The sequence below is a fragment of the Ictidomys tridecemlineatus genome, chromosome 2 (assembly GCF_052094955.1).
Source record: "Ictidomys tridecemlineatus isolate mIctTri1 chromosome 2, mIctTri1.hap1, whole genome shotgun sequence".
Taxonomy (NCBI): domain Eukaryota; kingdom Metazoa; phylum Chordata; class Mammalia; order Rodentia; family Sciuridae; genus Ictidomys; species Ictidomys tridecemlineatus.
In genome coordinates, this window is record NC_135478.1 from 144,054,110 (window position 1) to 144,070,596 (window position 16,487).

The window sequence follows — 16,487 nt, forward strand, 5'->3', positions numbered from 1 at the left end:
CTATGATCGATTATCTATCCATCTATGGATATATCATCTCTATTTTTGTGGGTGAGGGTTAGATACTTGCTACAAATTAAATCTGCACTCTAGAATATGTAAAAGGAAGAAAGAAAAATATATTACCCAAAATTAATTGCACTCAGATGGTCACCAAACTATTAAGCGTAATTCGCCTCGTATGCAATTTTTATGTATGTTATAATGATGATATATGTGGTTTTACGTAAGAGAATTGAGACATTTTCCTGTGGGAATGTATATTTTATAACTTATTTTTGTCTCTTAACTGTGTCTTTAATCACTTTGTCATGAAGAAGAAAAAGTCAAACTTTAAGAACATAAAGAAATAAAAGACAAAAGGTATATACAAATACAATTAGAAAAGCAAAATAAAATTAGAGACCAAGACATAAAAACACTCATGCAGAAAATAAATGAAGAGCTGCAAAATCTATTTTTAAATCACAGAAGAACTCCAGTACAACTTTTATATTTAAAATCAGGTATTAATTACTATGAATTCCATTTTAGGAAATATATAGATGTGTGCATGTGTGTTGCATCTTATATAATTATTTTTATATATAAACTTTCTGTTCATGTATAAATGCTATGCAAATTTTATTGTTTTACATATGTTGTAAATTTTATATAACAAATAACTGAAATTAACAATTAATATAATCAATATGCTAAATTAGGAAATTTAGTGTACCATACTCATATTGTAGAATGATAATAAACAATTTATCTAAATAGATAAATATCATGTATCTATATAGATAAATAAAATGTTTATTATCAAACAGCAATGATAATAAACAATTTATCTATATAGATTAATATCATAAATATAAGGTAGAGATAAATTAGATACATAGGCATATAAGATATATATTAATTTTAGCAAACTTGTGTGTTAATAATGCACACACAAAGTAAAAGTACAGAAATATTCAAGGGAATGTATAAACACCAAATTCAGAACCCTGGTTAATTCTGGGAGAAAAGAAGAGAGGGAGGACATGAGATCAGAAAAGGTAAACCCAGGACTCCTACTGTATTTGTAATGATTCCTTTTAAAAAAATTCTGAAGTGACTATGACCAAACCAAAGGTTGAGTTTTAATAGAGCCTTTGGGTGGCTTCAAGGAGTAAATATTTGTAGTGTTTTTTTTTTCTTAAAAGAGAGAGAGAGACAGAGAGAGAAAGAGAGAGAATTTTTAATATTTATTTTTTAGCTTTTGGAGGACATAACATCTTTGTTTGTATGTGGTGCTGAGGATTGAACCCGGGCCACACGCATGCCAGGTGAGTGTGCTACCGCTTGAGCCACATCCCCAGCCCCCTGTAGTGTTTTTCTATACTTTCCATTCATTTGAAAGATTTTTCAGATATTTCATTTTTTTAACAAAAAATTAATAAGACCCAAAGATATCAAAAGGAATTTTGGTAAATAAGAAGTGTGTAAAATGATCAATTTTCACACTCAGCTCCAATCTAAGAAATACAAATTGATATTACTCTCAGAAAAATGAATTTTTAAATTAGTGGAGGTTTAGGAGTCTGTGAAATCTAATATTGGCCAAGAAATACATTAGAACAATGTGTGTCAGAAACTTTCATCTGTATTTACGCCCTGACCTTCATACACCCACAAGAAAGTTATCCTAAGGGCCATAAAAGAGCTATGAAAAATTAGAACTAGCCTAAATGTCCAGTAAGGAGGATTTTAAAAATAATAATACATAAAATGGAATGTCAGGCCATCATTAAAAAAGAGAATTTACAACAATCAGGAGACAGGATATAAAACACTAAATATCCAACACTAAATTTCCTAATTTAGCATATTGATTATATTAATTGTTAATTTCAGTTATTTGTTATATAAAATTTATAAAATATGTAAAACAATAAAATTTGCATAGCATTTATACATGAACACAAAGTTTATATATATATATATATATACACACACACACACACACACACACACACACACACACACACATGAGTTATATAAGATGCAACACATGCACATCTATATATTTCCTAAAATGGAATTCATAGTAATTAATACCTGGTTTTAAATATAATAATTGTACTGGAGTTCTTTTGTGATTTAAAAAAGATTTTGCAAGATTTTATTTTCTGCATGAATGTTTTTATGTCTTGTCTCTAATTTTATTTTGCTTTTCTAATTGTATTTGTATATATCTTTTGTCTTTTATTTCTTTAGGTTCTTAAATTTGACTTTTTCTCCTATAAAAGATTTAGTGCTTGGATTTTACTTACCATATCACTTGTTTTTGCTTTCTACATTACTAATTCTCATGTATTTTTATTAATCTCTAATTATGCTCATTTTATTATTTTCATGACTTCTAGAGGCAGTTTATTTTACTTATTGGATAATGAAAGTAATCAATGCTATGAATTTGCCTCAGATTACTGATTTTGCTACAACTCTGATTTTAATAAAACACCTTTATCATTATTATTTAAGTTATCTGGATTCATAGTTTTAACTTATAATTTTCTACATTTTATTTAGGATGGTAAACACAGCCATTAACTGCTGGGATTGTTAGTTTGTTTATCTGGGTTTGGAAATTGTTGTGTCTACTTTTACTATTGAATGCAAATGTTATTATATACATTTATGTCTGTGGAAAAGTGGACTTTACTTTTTGCATCTGTATGAAAAAAAATAATGAAATAATCTTTGCATTTATGCATTGTTTGACATTTAAGTAGATATTTCAAGAATTTTGGCAAAGAACACTTATTTCAATATTTTTGTATTAAATGAATGTTATTAATTATAAGATTAATATCTTTTGATCATTCTTTTAATTTTATGCTCTTTCTGTAAAAGACTGGGAGAAATATTAAAACATTATGTTTTTATTGTGTCCATTTCCTGTGGTATTGCCAGAAGTTTTTGCTATGGAGTGTTATGAAAATAACATATGCACATCGCAACAAAAGAAAATTAAAAGATGCCAATTAATTTAACACATTTCAGTTTCCCTTCTGTTAAAGTATTATCATTAACAGTTCCTTTTACATTCGTCCAGAAGCATTTTATGCATACTTTTATGCAATAGAAACATCTATTTTAATACAAAAGAGTGCATATACAGAATCTTTTGCACATAGCTTTTTTTCTCATTTAACAACTCCATTTTTTGTTTTGTTTTGTTTTGTTTTGCAGTGCTGGGGATCAAACTTAGAGCCTCATGCTTGATAGGCAAGCATTTGGCCACTGAGCTATAGCTATATCCTCAGGCCACATGAGAGATCTTTCTTTATCAATACATAAAATTTTTCCTCCATTTTCAAAATAATGACTGAATAGTTTTTAATGTAGGGATCATAGTTTCTCAAAGAAGATTATTTTGGGGTGTATGTAGGTTGTCTTTAGTTTGTTATTATTGTAATATGAATTATTGTAGTATGAATCTTTGTGTGTACATTGGAGTCTGTTGGCAGGTTAAAATCCAGGGCTGAAATAAATGCATCAAAAGCTACATCCATTTTAAACTGTCAGGTCAAACCACAAAGTAATTATGACAATTTAATTTCAAACCAATAGTGGGTGTCTATTTAACACTTCTTCTCTCACTTTATATTATTAAACCTTTAAATATTTGTTATTGTGATAGACAAAAAATGAAGTTGAACATGTTTTGCTCTTCCTGTGGATCTTTTATATTTATTCCTTCAGAGTGCCCATGTATTTCCTTTCCCTATTAATCTAATAAGATGATCTTGCTGCTTTTCTTATTGATTCATGTGGGCTTTTAAAAACATTAATAGAGTCATCTTTTATATATTGGATATTAAGCTATTTAGAAAATAGTGATTTATGATTGTTAATTCTTTACTTTTAAATACCTACTGCAGTATAGCTAGGCACAATTCAGAAGCCACTTGTCAAAAGAAACGAACTTTATTTTTAGAACCACACACGCCAAACCACACAGCTCTTCAGGAAAACCTTCAGAGCCCAACTGCCACCACTGGCTTCCCACAAGCCTCTCCACCTCCCCCACTCCTCCTGCTCTTGAGGCTGATTGGCTGGGTCGCATGGAAGGAGCCAAAAAAAAGTCCCCCAATGAGCAGCTCCGTGGTCTGAAAGGGCGGGGAAACAGCCCAATGAGCATCACCGCAGAGGAGCCAATCAGTTGGCAGCTAGAAGTTTGCTGGGGCCACTGTGAGCCAATCATCAGCTGGCAACTGGAAGTTTGCTGGCAGCTGGAAGTTTGCTGGGGCCCCTTCAGCTGTGGCTCTCAACAAATACCTTTATTTTATTAATTTATTTATATGCAGTACTGAGGATTGAACCTAGTGCCTCACACATTTCAGGCAAGTGGTCTACCACTGAGCCACATAGCCCTAATTATTAATTCTTAAATGAGGTTTATAATTTTGGTTAATTTCTAAATTTCTATTTTATTTTAAAAATTTTCCTTTGCCTTAAAGTATCTACTATTGGATTTTAATATTATAGCCCCTGATTGGTTTTTGTCTTTCTTTTCTTATCCTCTGGCCAATCTTTCACAATTAACCTTTCTTAATAAGTTTGTTGTAATAAAGTACATTTAAATAAAGCATTATTGTAATTTTAAATCATAAGTGTTTTAGCATTTTATTTGTTTCATAAGCTTTAACAATAATTAATTAAATTTTAACATATGTTTTTGTGGTTGTACTACTTGAGTTCATTTTCCATGCCATTTTTTTTCTTATTCTATAGTGCTTTAAGCAACATCTTATTTAGAGAAAGAATAAAAACAGCTGATAAACCAAGGGTCTTACATGTGTTAACTTATATAATATTTTAATAATACCATGAAGTAGATGCTGTTATGAATCCTATTTTTATTTTCTTTAGATGAAGACACAGAAACTTGGAGATTGCATAATTTATCTAGAGCAACTGAGCTGGCAATTGCTACGCTGTAGTCTTGGAATCTAAGAAAGCTGAAATTTGCTTCCTAGATCCATGATCCAAGCATGCCTTCACTCTGTGGAAGACACTGTCCTAGAGGGGAAGTGGGAGATACAGAGGGTGACTCCTCCTATCTTTGAAAATGACTTCAGGCTACTTTTGTAGATATTCATGGCCAGGTATAAAATCATTGGTTCTCACTTTTCCATTTCTAAATTATAGTATATTAGTTTATTTTCATGCACTATTTAGTGTTATTTATGAGTGTTTTAATTTTTTCTTATTTGTGATTAATTTATGCTTTTCTATCTGGATGTTTGTGGATGCTATATCCTTCTAATTTGTGTATTTTACTATTATCATTAGGTTTTCTCATTTCATTGATGTGCTTGGATTTAATAAAAACAAATTTTGATGCAACAGTTATTTAATCAAAGCATAATACACACATAAAAAGTCAAATTGTACTAAAAGAGCATGCAAAAAAAAAAATGAATTCCTGAAAGGTAACCACTTTACTTCCTTTCCCAAAGGGATTCTTCTAGTCATGTAGTTTATTTCTAAATAATGTGTATTATTGCTATTTCTTAATTTACATTAGCAACTTATTACAATTATTATTGAGTGTTTTACATGCTCAGGATCTTCTTATCTCCTTTCATGAATTAATTCATTTTATCTTCCCAACAACTGTGTGAATAGATTGCTATTATTTTACATTTAAGGAAATGAGGACTAGAGAAGTAAACTGATTTGCTCTAGGTCACATGAAAGTAGTAACTAGCTATAATTTGAGTCTGGATCTATTTGGTTCTATCATAAATGACAGAATTGGCTTAATTTTACTGCTATTCTACTTTCTATCATTATCATTTGTCTATCCACCTCTATATGTATGACTCTAATATTGGTGAAGGTTTTATATCCTTATTTTTACAATCTACTTAAATTCAATATTGTACCACTACATGTAAAATGTAGAAGGCTTATTGTATTGTTCTTCCATTTACCAATTCCTCCATCCTCTGTGGTATAAATTATCATGTATTACATCAGCATATGGCATAAAACAACACAATACAGTGTCCATCTTGCAGAGCAGGAATGCTCTTAATGAGTTTGTTTTATCTGAAAATATCTTTATTTTATCTTTATTCCTGATTATTTTATCTTTATTCTTTTATCTTTAGTCTCCATTTTCTCTAATGAGATGTCTCAGCATTCAAATCTTAATTCCCTTATCACATTTCTGTGCCTGCTTTGAACATGTTTTCTTATCTTTGATTTTTATGACTTTGATCATAACACTGTTTAGGTATAATTTTCTGTTATTTATTCCACTTTGAGTTTACTGAACTTTGAATCTATAAATGTCTCTGTGAGTGAATTAGGAAAAAATTTTCACATTTATTTCTTCCAGTATTTTTCTCTTTAGTCCTTTCCTCTTCTCTGTCTGTAACTACAAATGCTTCACCTTTTTATATTTCTTGTCTCACAGAAACTTGAAATTCAGAAAAAAATTTATGTACTTTTTAATCTCTTTTTTCCCTTGTTCTCCTGATTGTTGGATGATTGTTATATCTCCAAGTTCACCAAGTCTTCATTTTATCATTTAACCTGCTGTTAAATTTATTCAATGGGTTTTGAATGACAAAACTGTAATTTTCACTTACAGAATTTCCATTTTATCCTATATCTGTATTATTTCTATTTTTCTTTTGAGATTTGCTATCTTCCCATTTATTATAGGACATTTCCCTTTACCTTCTTCAGTGTGACTCTAATAACCCCCCTAAAGCACTTATTTGCTCACTCCAGCATATGGATTTTCTCATGGCTTGTTTCTACAAATTACCCCCCACTATGGGTTACATTTTTTTATTTTTTCATATGTCCAGTAAATTCTTACTGTGCCTGGATATTGGGAATTGTACATTGTTTTAGGAGGCAGGAAACTTGTCTGGAATCAAATTTAAATTGGAAATTTTCCTTTAATCTTAGATGAAATTCTTGAAGTCTTTTCTATGCATTTGAGTTCACATATTGGCCAGAGATATGGACATATTTCATGATTAGAATCCAGGGATCTTCCAATCTCTCTCTTTTCTGGGATTTCCCCTTGACACACACATACTCACACACACACACTCACTTTCCAGCTATTGCCATTGTCCCAGGTACTGTCTTCTGATTTTTCTGGGTAGTAAGACTACTACTGTCTGTTGGAGGGTTAGAATGGTTCTTACCTTCAGATTAAAAGTCTTCATAAAAAATTTTATTTATTCAAATTTGTTATATATGAGAGCATAATGCAATTTAATTCTTATTACACATATAGAGCATAATTTTTCATGTCTTTGGTTGGGACACAAAGTAGAGTCACACCATTCGTGTCTTCATACATGTAATTAGGGAAATGATGTCCATCTCATTCCCCAGTTTCCTACTCCCATTCCCCCTCCCTTTCCCTCCCTTTAAATGATGCACCTTTACCCTTTAAATAGCACTTTTAATCATTTCCCTCTTCTCTTTATGTTACCTTGTCATTTCCCTTTACCCTATCTAAAGTTCATCTATTTCTCCCATGTCCCCCCATCCCCATTATATATTAAAGAAAACATTCAGCATTTGTTTTTTTTGGAATTGGCTAACACTTAGCATTATATTCTCCAACTCCACTCATTTACCTGCAAATGCCATGATTTTATTCTCTTTAAATGTTGAATAATATTCCATTGTGTGTGTGTGTGTGTGTGTGTGTGTGTGTGTGTGTGTGTGTGCAGTAAATTCCTATTGTGCCTGGATATTGGGAATTGTACATTGTTTTAGGAGGCAGGGAACTTGCCTGGAATCAAAGTTTCCCTATCCATTCATCTACTGTAGGGCATCTAGATTGGTTCCACAATTTAGCTATTATGAATTGTGCTGTTATAAACATTGATGTAGCTGCATCACTATATTATGCCGTTTTTAAGTCCTTTGGGTATAGATCAAGGAGTGGGATAGGTGGGTCAAATGGTGGTTCCATTCAAAGTTTTCCAAGGAATTTCCATACTGTTTTCCATATTGGCTACACCAATTTGCTGTCCCACCAGCAATGTATGAGTGTGCCTTTTCCCCCACATCCTCGCCAACACTTATTATTGTTTGTATTTTTAATAGCTGCCATTTTGACAAATCATCTAATCAATAAATGGGTCAAGGAACTGAGCAGACACTTCTCAGGTTAAAACTCTTTTAATAAAGGAAACTGACCCAAGTGTTCAAGTATTGACTCCCTATCCCACCCCAACACCCTATTTGCCTGCTCTTGTGTACTCTTTAGTGTCTTTAGATAGGCATTTAAAAAATATTTTGTCCAGAGTTTGTAGTAATCTGTGGGAGGACTGGCCCATTAGGACTTACTTATCTGTTGTCAGAAATAGAATCAGATAATGTCAATCATGTCTGAAAGGAATCCCAACTTTACTTACTGGAGATTGTTTTCTTTGCAGATACAATCTCCTCATACATATATTCATTTCCAAGAATTTCTAATGTTTCCTTGCACTCATGCTTTGAGTAATAGGGGCATTTCTTCTGAATCTGATTCTTAAAATACTCAATCTTTTTGTGGTAATTTTTCTTGTGTTTATCCATTTCATAAGGAATGAAAGTATGCCATGTTCAATTTGATAAGTAGGATTCATTTGGAAATTTTGACCTCTAGTAAACACCTCTCTTTAATCCCTAGATGGTTCTTCCTTTACAGTTGTCTGCAATTGGGTTGGGGTTTTGGCTCAATAGTATAGCGATTGCCTAGCACATGTGAGGCACTGGGTTTGATCCTCAGCACCACATCAATCAATCAATCAATCAATCAATAAAATTATTATGTCCCATCTACAACTAAAAATATTTTTAAAAAGAAAAGAATTGTCTGCATCCTCATTCACCATTATATCCCACAGCATTATATCACCCTTATAGTACTCAGAGCTTCTGGAATGTAGATGATGTACCTTTACCCTTTAAATAGCATTTTTAATCATGTCCCTCTTCTCCTTGTGTTACCTTGTCATTTCAGTGATGAATTTTCAGGGGTGAAGGTAGGACAGTACATCTGGGGCTTTGAGTCTCCATTTTCTATAAGAAGCCACCTTGCTTAAATTCATTTAGAAATTGCTGAAGTACACCTTTCCTGCTAAGGTACTTTGCATGTGTAGAGACCATACCGACTTAAAGTGATTTGCAATTAAATTTTAAAGATATTTGAAGAGATTATCATATGTCTGTGTATTTGTGTATAGTGTGTGGAACGTATGGCTTAAAACAAGGCACTCTTATCTCTCAGGGTTTTGTGGGCTAGTTAGCTCAGCTGTGGGGCTGTCACTTGGATTTGGGCATCTGGATTAGAATCATCTGAAAGGTTAACAAAGCTGGACATCGTTGAAGGCTTATCCACGGGGGAGCGCATTCAGGGCTGTCCACCAAAGTGCCCGCACATGTCACCCCAGGTAACTTGGGCTTCTCACAACATGGGCTCTGGGTTTCCAGCACGACTATTTCAAGAATGGACTTCCCAAGAGCCAGGAAGCAGGTGAGTGGGCTAAGGGCTACATCACTTCTGCCATATTTGGTTCATCAAAATATCCCAATTGCCTTTATATTTCAAATTAAGTGGTCTATTAAACTTTTAGTTAAAATGCAGATATGATGTGTACATATTGTGGATCTAAGTAATTACATATCTAAGATCATTACCTCATTAATTCAACTAATTTTTCTTATTAGATTTCAGTCCATTTTTTTTTTTCATTTTGTAAGTTAACAACACTCTTTTTGAAAATAATAAATCTCATTTGTGGTCCAGATTTTCTCCATTAGGCTAGCCTTAACCTTATCTCACTTTACTCTCTTGGTTTGAGGTTAAATGTAGATTAGTAATTCTTGGCCTAACTTCCTAAATCATTTTTTTTGGCATAATTGGAATGGCTTACATGATATCAGTAGACCTCTTAAACGAATGTCAAGGAAGGCAGTTTCTATTGGCAGGGGGACCTCCAGCTTCATTGAGAAGCATTCAATTAGATAGAAAACAGATGCTTATTTTTGTCTTATAAACCTCAATGCAGGTTATGTGGTAATTACTTCAAAGAGCAGGATAACAATTTATGTAATCAGCAGGACCCTATAATTACTAATGCATAATTTCTAAACAGCATTTAGCAAAATGAGGCCTATACATACACTTCGTAATGGAAAAGATGTGTTTGACACCACACTAAATTAAATTAAAAATTTGCATATTTTTTTTCCAGGAAATGCACTAGCTTCATCTGCTCTATTTTGCTTGACTAATCAATGCCTCCGTCTAGCTCCATTAGAGGATCATGGAAATGCTGAATCACTATGATAACTGCATGAGAACATTAGGTCCGGGAGTGAAGAAAGACTTCCTCTTCTGTGACAGGGATGAGAGAGCACCCTTCTAAGAGGACATCTGGAAGTCAGATCTAGACAACTTGCTTCCACTGAGAGCTGAACATCAAGGTCATACAAAGTTTAGAATGTAAGTGCTGGTAGAGAACTTAAAATTATCTGTACTTATCTTTCATCATAGTTAGGAAGAGGACCAATAAAAAGATATGACTTGTGCAATACCAAGCAGTTGGTAATCTGAATAGGAAGGTATTCACCTAGTTAGTCCTATCTGAAATCCATTCAGTTAAGGTAGGCAGATCATAACTGAGTTGGTGTTAGACATCCACAGACTCCATTAGCCCTAGGGATATCAAACCTTTTTTCCTAGTAAGTATTTTAAAATTCACATGTATATATTTGCACTGAGGCTAGATTGTTAACAGCTAAAATGATGCATAATGTAGGATATCTCCTGGAGATAATTCAAGCTCTCCGCATATTTAAGAAAGTTAAGCCAGTTATTTACATTCTCTTTCTGAAAGGTCATGAATGCAGTCATTGACCTTGATGACTTCTTACCTACAGTTCCTGAAGTCAGGTCAAGAGAGTTACCAGTCTCTTCTTCAAAGCTCTGGACCTAAGGCATCAAATTGCAACAATCTCATTAGAATTTTTTTTTCATAAAGATTCACTTCATTTATTTAACTATCTATTGGCAACCAGTAAGTAGGGTAAACATGAATTCCTCATCTCAAAGAGTTTATAGTCTGCTGGAGGAGACGGTAAGAATGAAGTGCCCAAGATAAGGATTTAAAGAGTTCAGGAGAAGGGAAGAAGGCGAGGATACACAATTCTTCTTGGGAGATATAAATTTTAACTGAATTCACATAATAATATTATTATGAAAGACTTTTTTGCTATCAAGAACACATTAAAAATATTTGAAGAAACTAAGTTAATTTGGCTTGTTAAACTATGGAGAATAATTCAAAAAAATGAAGTGCTATATAGTGCCTAGATGGATAAAAGAAAATTTAATTTACAAATCAATGGAGCAGAATTTATTTTTGATATTTATTAGAAACTAATAAATAATACTCTATCAGGGAGAATAAGGCTATGTTAAAATAAAATAATAAATATTACTTTAAAAATGGTAATGTACTTTACTATAGAAGCATGATGCAGAAAAAAGAAAGTATAAGAAAACAGTTACTGCTAACATCTTGAAGTGTTTCTTCGCAAGTTTTCTTTTTTGTAAATTTATCCTGCATATGATGATGCAGTCAATTTTTTTCATTCAAAATTTAGAAGGAAAGCTTTCCACCCACATCATACAGTTTCTTTGAAAGCACCATTTTCATGACTGCCGGGTAGGCCATAATTTAAATGTACATTAATTTACATAACAACTCTCCAATTGTTGGAATGTTTTAAAAATTTTGCAACTAACAATAATATCTTTGTGTATCTATTTCTCCATATCATTTTATTTATTGGGGATTGATATCTAAATATTGAAAGCTGAATCAAAGGACATAAACATTTTAAATATTGTGATTATATGACCAAAAAAAAAAGATGCAGGACTAAACATATTTTGAATACATTTTTATGTCTTTATGGGGCAGGGAGGGCTGATGATAGATTATATTTACTTAATTAAATCCTATTATTCTTTTAATATTTTAGTTAAGCTTTATTTCTCATAATTTCCATGATCCTCTTAGACCCCCCTGGCTGGTTAAGAACCCCTTTAATTGCTGCCTGGAAACACCAAAACAAGTCTATAGATTGCCTTAAAAGTATGTTTGCAGACCTGCCACTGTCCCACGTTATGATTTTCTAACACTTCTCTGGAGCTCCCTTCAAAGCAGATTCTATTACCAATTCTGGGCTGTTCTGTCTGTGGCTGGCACATAGAAGGCTCAATGGAGAGGTGACCCCACACCTGGGGATTATATGAATAGAAGAGAGTGGAAAAAATGTATGTATTTTGGGGTTGGGGGACTAAGAAGTACTGGTAGAGATCTAAATGAGAGTGAAAATTAGCATGACTGTAGGTGACATGAAGGAGCAGAGAGTACAGTACGTGCGAAAAAGGTCAAGATATATGAATACCAACAAACCCCAGAGGAAATAAAACTAACCCCCTAACATCAAACCCCACTGGATTCTACTGCTTTGCCCCTGGCACTGCAGTAGGCATGGCAGAGGAAACATTTCCAAGACACAGTCCCTGGTCTCCAAGCTGCTGAGAGGTGAGACCTGGAGGGGCCACTGACTCATGTGCAATTTTCTTACAAAACAAGCTGTGAGGACACAGCGGGGGAATTGTCAGGGCAGGTTTCACTGAGAGGGCAGTAGTTGATGTGACCCTTAAAGGTGAAACGTGAAGTTAGCATACTGATCATACAGAGCACACTGAGATGCATCATAATACAATGAGCACAAGCAACTCATGGATTAATCTGTGAGCCAGACAAAGAAAAGGAAGAGAAGAAAGTTCATTTCATACTAGATTATTTCTGACTCAAGCAAGTAGAATAGCTTTAAATGTCTTAAACTCTGAATTTGGAATAATAACCATTGACAGGATGAAAGATAGTTAAGTGAGAGTTGGAAGGCAGGTTATACCCCTTAGGATGCTGAGCGCGTAGGTACAACACTGACCTCTTCCATTTCAAAGGAGTCTGGTCCTTTACCCACAAGATGAGACATGTTCCTGAGCTTGTTAATGTGGATCAAATTCTCCTTCCGAGCTCTGTCCTTGACTGATCCCTCAGGCATGTGGGAAAGAGAAGCCTGCTTGGCCAGCGTGGGCCAGCGAGGCCACTGCTTGCCCAGAAGATCTCGGGGAGGGTGACAAGGTGTCAAGTCATCACCGGCTTGCGCAGACCAATGCTCCGCCCAAGGAGACACATGGCTTTGGTTGTGGCTGATTGAGGCTGCTGGCAACTCTGTCCCACACTCACAAGGTTTGGCAGAAGGGATAAAAATTCTGTCTTTCATCTTGAAAGATTCGGATGCTTCTGGGTCACAGTCCCTCTGGATATTCCATCTCGAGGCTCTCCGTAAAATCTTACTTGTTCTTCTTTGAGGCTCTTTGGCCTCACTCACTGCCCTTCTTCGCATCCTGTCTCCTCCGGCTTTCTCCTCTGCAGGGCTCTGTGGGAGGTTGACATCATTCAGCAGAGATGAGAAGGCATTGGTTACGTGGTCCAGGATTTCCAGCTGTCGGAAACGACCTGAAGAATACAAGGAACGCAAACGTTTTACACCGAGTTTTCTCAGCAAAACTGCACTGATGCAGTGGATGGTGTTGCCAAAATTGAAAAATTGGTTGCCACGTGATTTTCAAGACGGGGAGGAATTTGAACTCTTGAAAGTAAAGTTTTACACATATCTTTGCTTGTATGGAGTTGATTCTCCAGTGTAATGTTCTCACTTGTGCTACGGAGAAAGTCAACACTTCTTAAATGTAAGCCGAATATACATAGCTATATGGATTATATGTCCTCATTTTTAGGTGTTAATTTGTTACAAACTATGGACATGTGGGAGTCTATATACCTATATGTATTAAATTAACTTTAAAAGAATGAACCTGGCTCTTTCAACATGAAGCAGCCTGAGTGTTCTTCTCACAGCGTCATGGGGTCCATATCTCATCATGACCTCCATCATCTCCATCATCTCCAGAACTAGAGAGTGTGGAATGTTTCAGAATAATTCTGATTAAATTCCTCCCTCCAAGTTAAGCTTTAGTTGAAACCAAATCTCTTTTGTGAGCCAGAGGGTAAGATTGAAGCATAATTCAGCTTTTATGATTGTCTCCCATCTACCCCACAGCAGGTTTTTATACTTAGACAAAGCCTATCAAATTAATTGGTTCAGTCAATTCAGAGAACACAATAGTCTGAAGAGTTGGATGAGTATCTTCTTTTATTTTTGCCTTTGGGTAGACTGAACAATGGACGAATTGATTCTCACCCTCAAGTTTGAATTTTTTTTTCTACTGACTTTGAATGAGACATACATCTCCAATCTATCTTTCTAACAGCCAACTAATTTTGTTATTGTTAGTTTTACATTTGACCTTCTCAGCAGTCTTGAATCAAAAGTGTATTGTTAAGTAGCAGAAATAAGAGGGCAGCCATTACAGGATTATGGGCAAATGCCTAGTTCCTCTAAAATCCATGTCGATTTCATTTGGAAAGTGAATCCTTCACAGATCAGCTCAAACACTGCTCAAGTGTTTGTAAATGTCCTTATTTTTCCCAAATAAAGAATTGATCAATAAGCTTGCATCTCTGTGGGACTCAGAAGAGAAGACAACAAAGAACAATATTAATTGCTTCTAAAAAATAAAGAAAATTCACATCACAACATGTTCAGGTTGATATACTCCCTTTCAAAAACCCCATTGCTTCAATTTTAACACCCATTTCATCTAAATAGAGAAGTGGAAACTAAAATAATAAATCTACATGAAGTCCTGATTTTAGATAATTATTTGATTAAAAAAAAACACTTCAGCTCCCTTGACATTCCTTTCAGTGAATTTATTTATTTAAAATAATTTATTTCAGAAACAGAACTTTGCCGTTTTCCCCATCTAGAATCACTCAAACTCTGTTCCATGGAGATGTTCTTTGTTGCTCCAAGAGGGGGTTCTAAATTCAAATGATTTTAAAAATGCTGCATTTCTCCTCTAGGACACTGAAAATACACCTTTGATTTATTACATCAATCCTGTATTAAATAAACTATAAGACATCCTCCCTCCAAATGATTCAAGCACAGTATGTGTACCTCCAGAACATCCTCAGGAATGTCCTAAAGAAAAGTCTTCCACTGATGACCAGTCGGAGACAGAACAATGGACAATAGGTACAAAGATTAGGCAGAGCTAGTCTACAAATCTGCAGGTATGACAGATTAATAACTACCACTTATAGCTCAGGTTGCCAATGGAGTGTGTCTAAGCCTCACAGATGAGAAGGTGTCACCTGATGACCCAGATAAGCCTGGTCAGACCTTGGTTTCTCTGCTTCCTGGGTATGTGGCTGTGGTATATATTAGAGCTGCTCACCAGTATTACCAGTTTTCCTCTTGCCAGGGGCATATGGCAGGATTACATCTTCCTACCCCTTGGGGTATGTAAGCCTGTGACATGTTCTGGCCAACAGAATCTGAGAAGACATGATATGTGTAGTTATGGGCAGAGGATTTAAGTGCTAACTATGGTTTTCCATTTCTACCCTTTTCCTGTTATTGCGACTAGTGACATTCCATATTGGTGGTATGTGGGGTGGGGGGTGGGGAGCAATTCCTCAAATGAGGACAATTTGGAGTAGATCGATCCTTCTTCCAAATATACACACTAGCCCACAGTGGACATGTAGACTGATCATGAAAGAAATCTCTTCCGCTTTAAGCTACTGTGTGAAAAGAACAGAATGTCACTACACACAGCCTACTAGTCTGTCCGTTTAATACTGTGGTTCACCCGGCCACTCACTGCCATTGCTGAGGACATTGCTTACAAGGTCCTCACTTACCATACAAGTTAGGATTCTCAATGTCCATCCGCTGCTTTTGAGCTTCAAGAAAAACACGGATGTTGATCCCTCTGGCTGCTGAGCTACAACCAAGGAATCTGGCTGGGATTTGTGTGCAGATGTCTGGCTCATCAGCGCCAAACCCCAGATCTAAGAGAATCTCCACTGGGTCTTTTTCCCAAAATTCCAGCCATTCAGGAATGCTGTAATTAAAAAAAAATGAACATATATATGAGTCCCTTTATCCATAACACTTCACTGAAGCCTAAGCCACATTTTTCTAGTCACCCAAACTTCCAGAAACTGAGCGGAAGAGGAACCTGAACAGACAGATGGTGCCTTCACTAGCGTTCATATATACTTACTTAAAGGACAGTCAGTCTCTGCACCGAGGGACTGCTCGCCTATACTTTACATACAATACCACGAGTTCATCCATCTGGCTTTTTTATTTCCCCAAGAGCAAATGTTAAATTAGACAGTGCAGGAAGATTGTGGAATGGATGCCAGAGATAGTGCACTGTCAACCACAAAGAAGTGGTAATTGATGGCAAGAGA

General features: G+C 34.9%; 1 protein-coding gene across 2 annotated transcripts in view; it reads right to left on the reverse strand.

The window, feature by feature from the left end:
* Positions 1–16,487, reverse strand: part of Itprid1 (ITPR interacting domain containing 1) — a 122,266-nt gene that overhangs the window by 43,515 nt on the left and 62,264 nt on the right. For both annotated transcript variants that reach the window (XM_078039885.1, XM_005319280.4), the window contains exons 7-9: positions 15,930–16,132; positions 13,039–13,613; positions 10,945–11,002 (exon numbers count right to left, since the gene is read on the reverse strand). In XM_078039885.1, the coding sequence (XP_077896011.1) occupies positions 10,945–11,002; positions 13,039–13,613; positions 15,930–16,132 (836 nt within the window). The remainder of the gene's footprint in view (positions 1–10,944; positions 11,003–13,038; positions 13,614–15,929; positions 16,133–16,487) is intronic.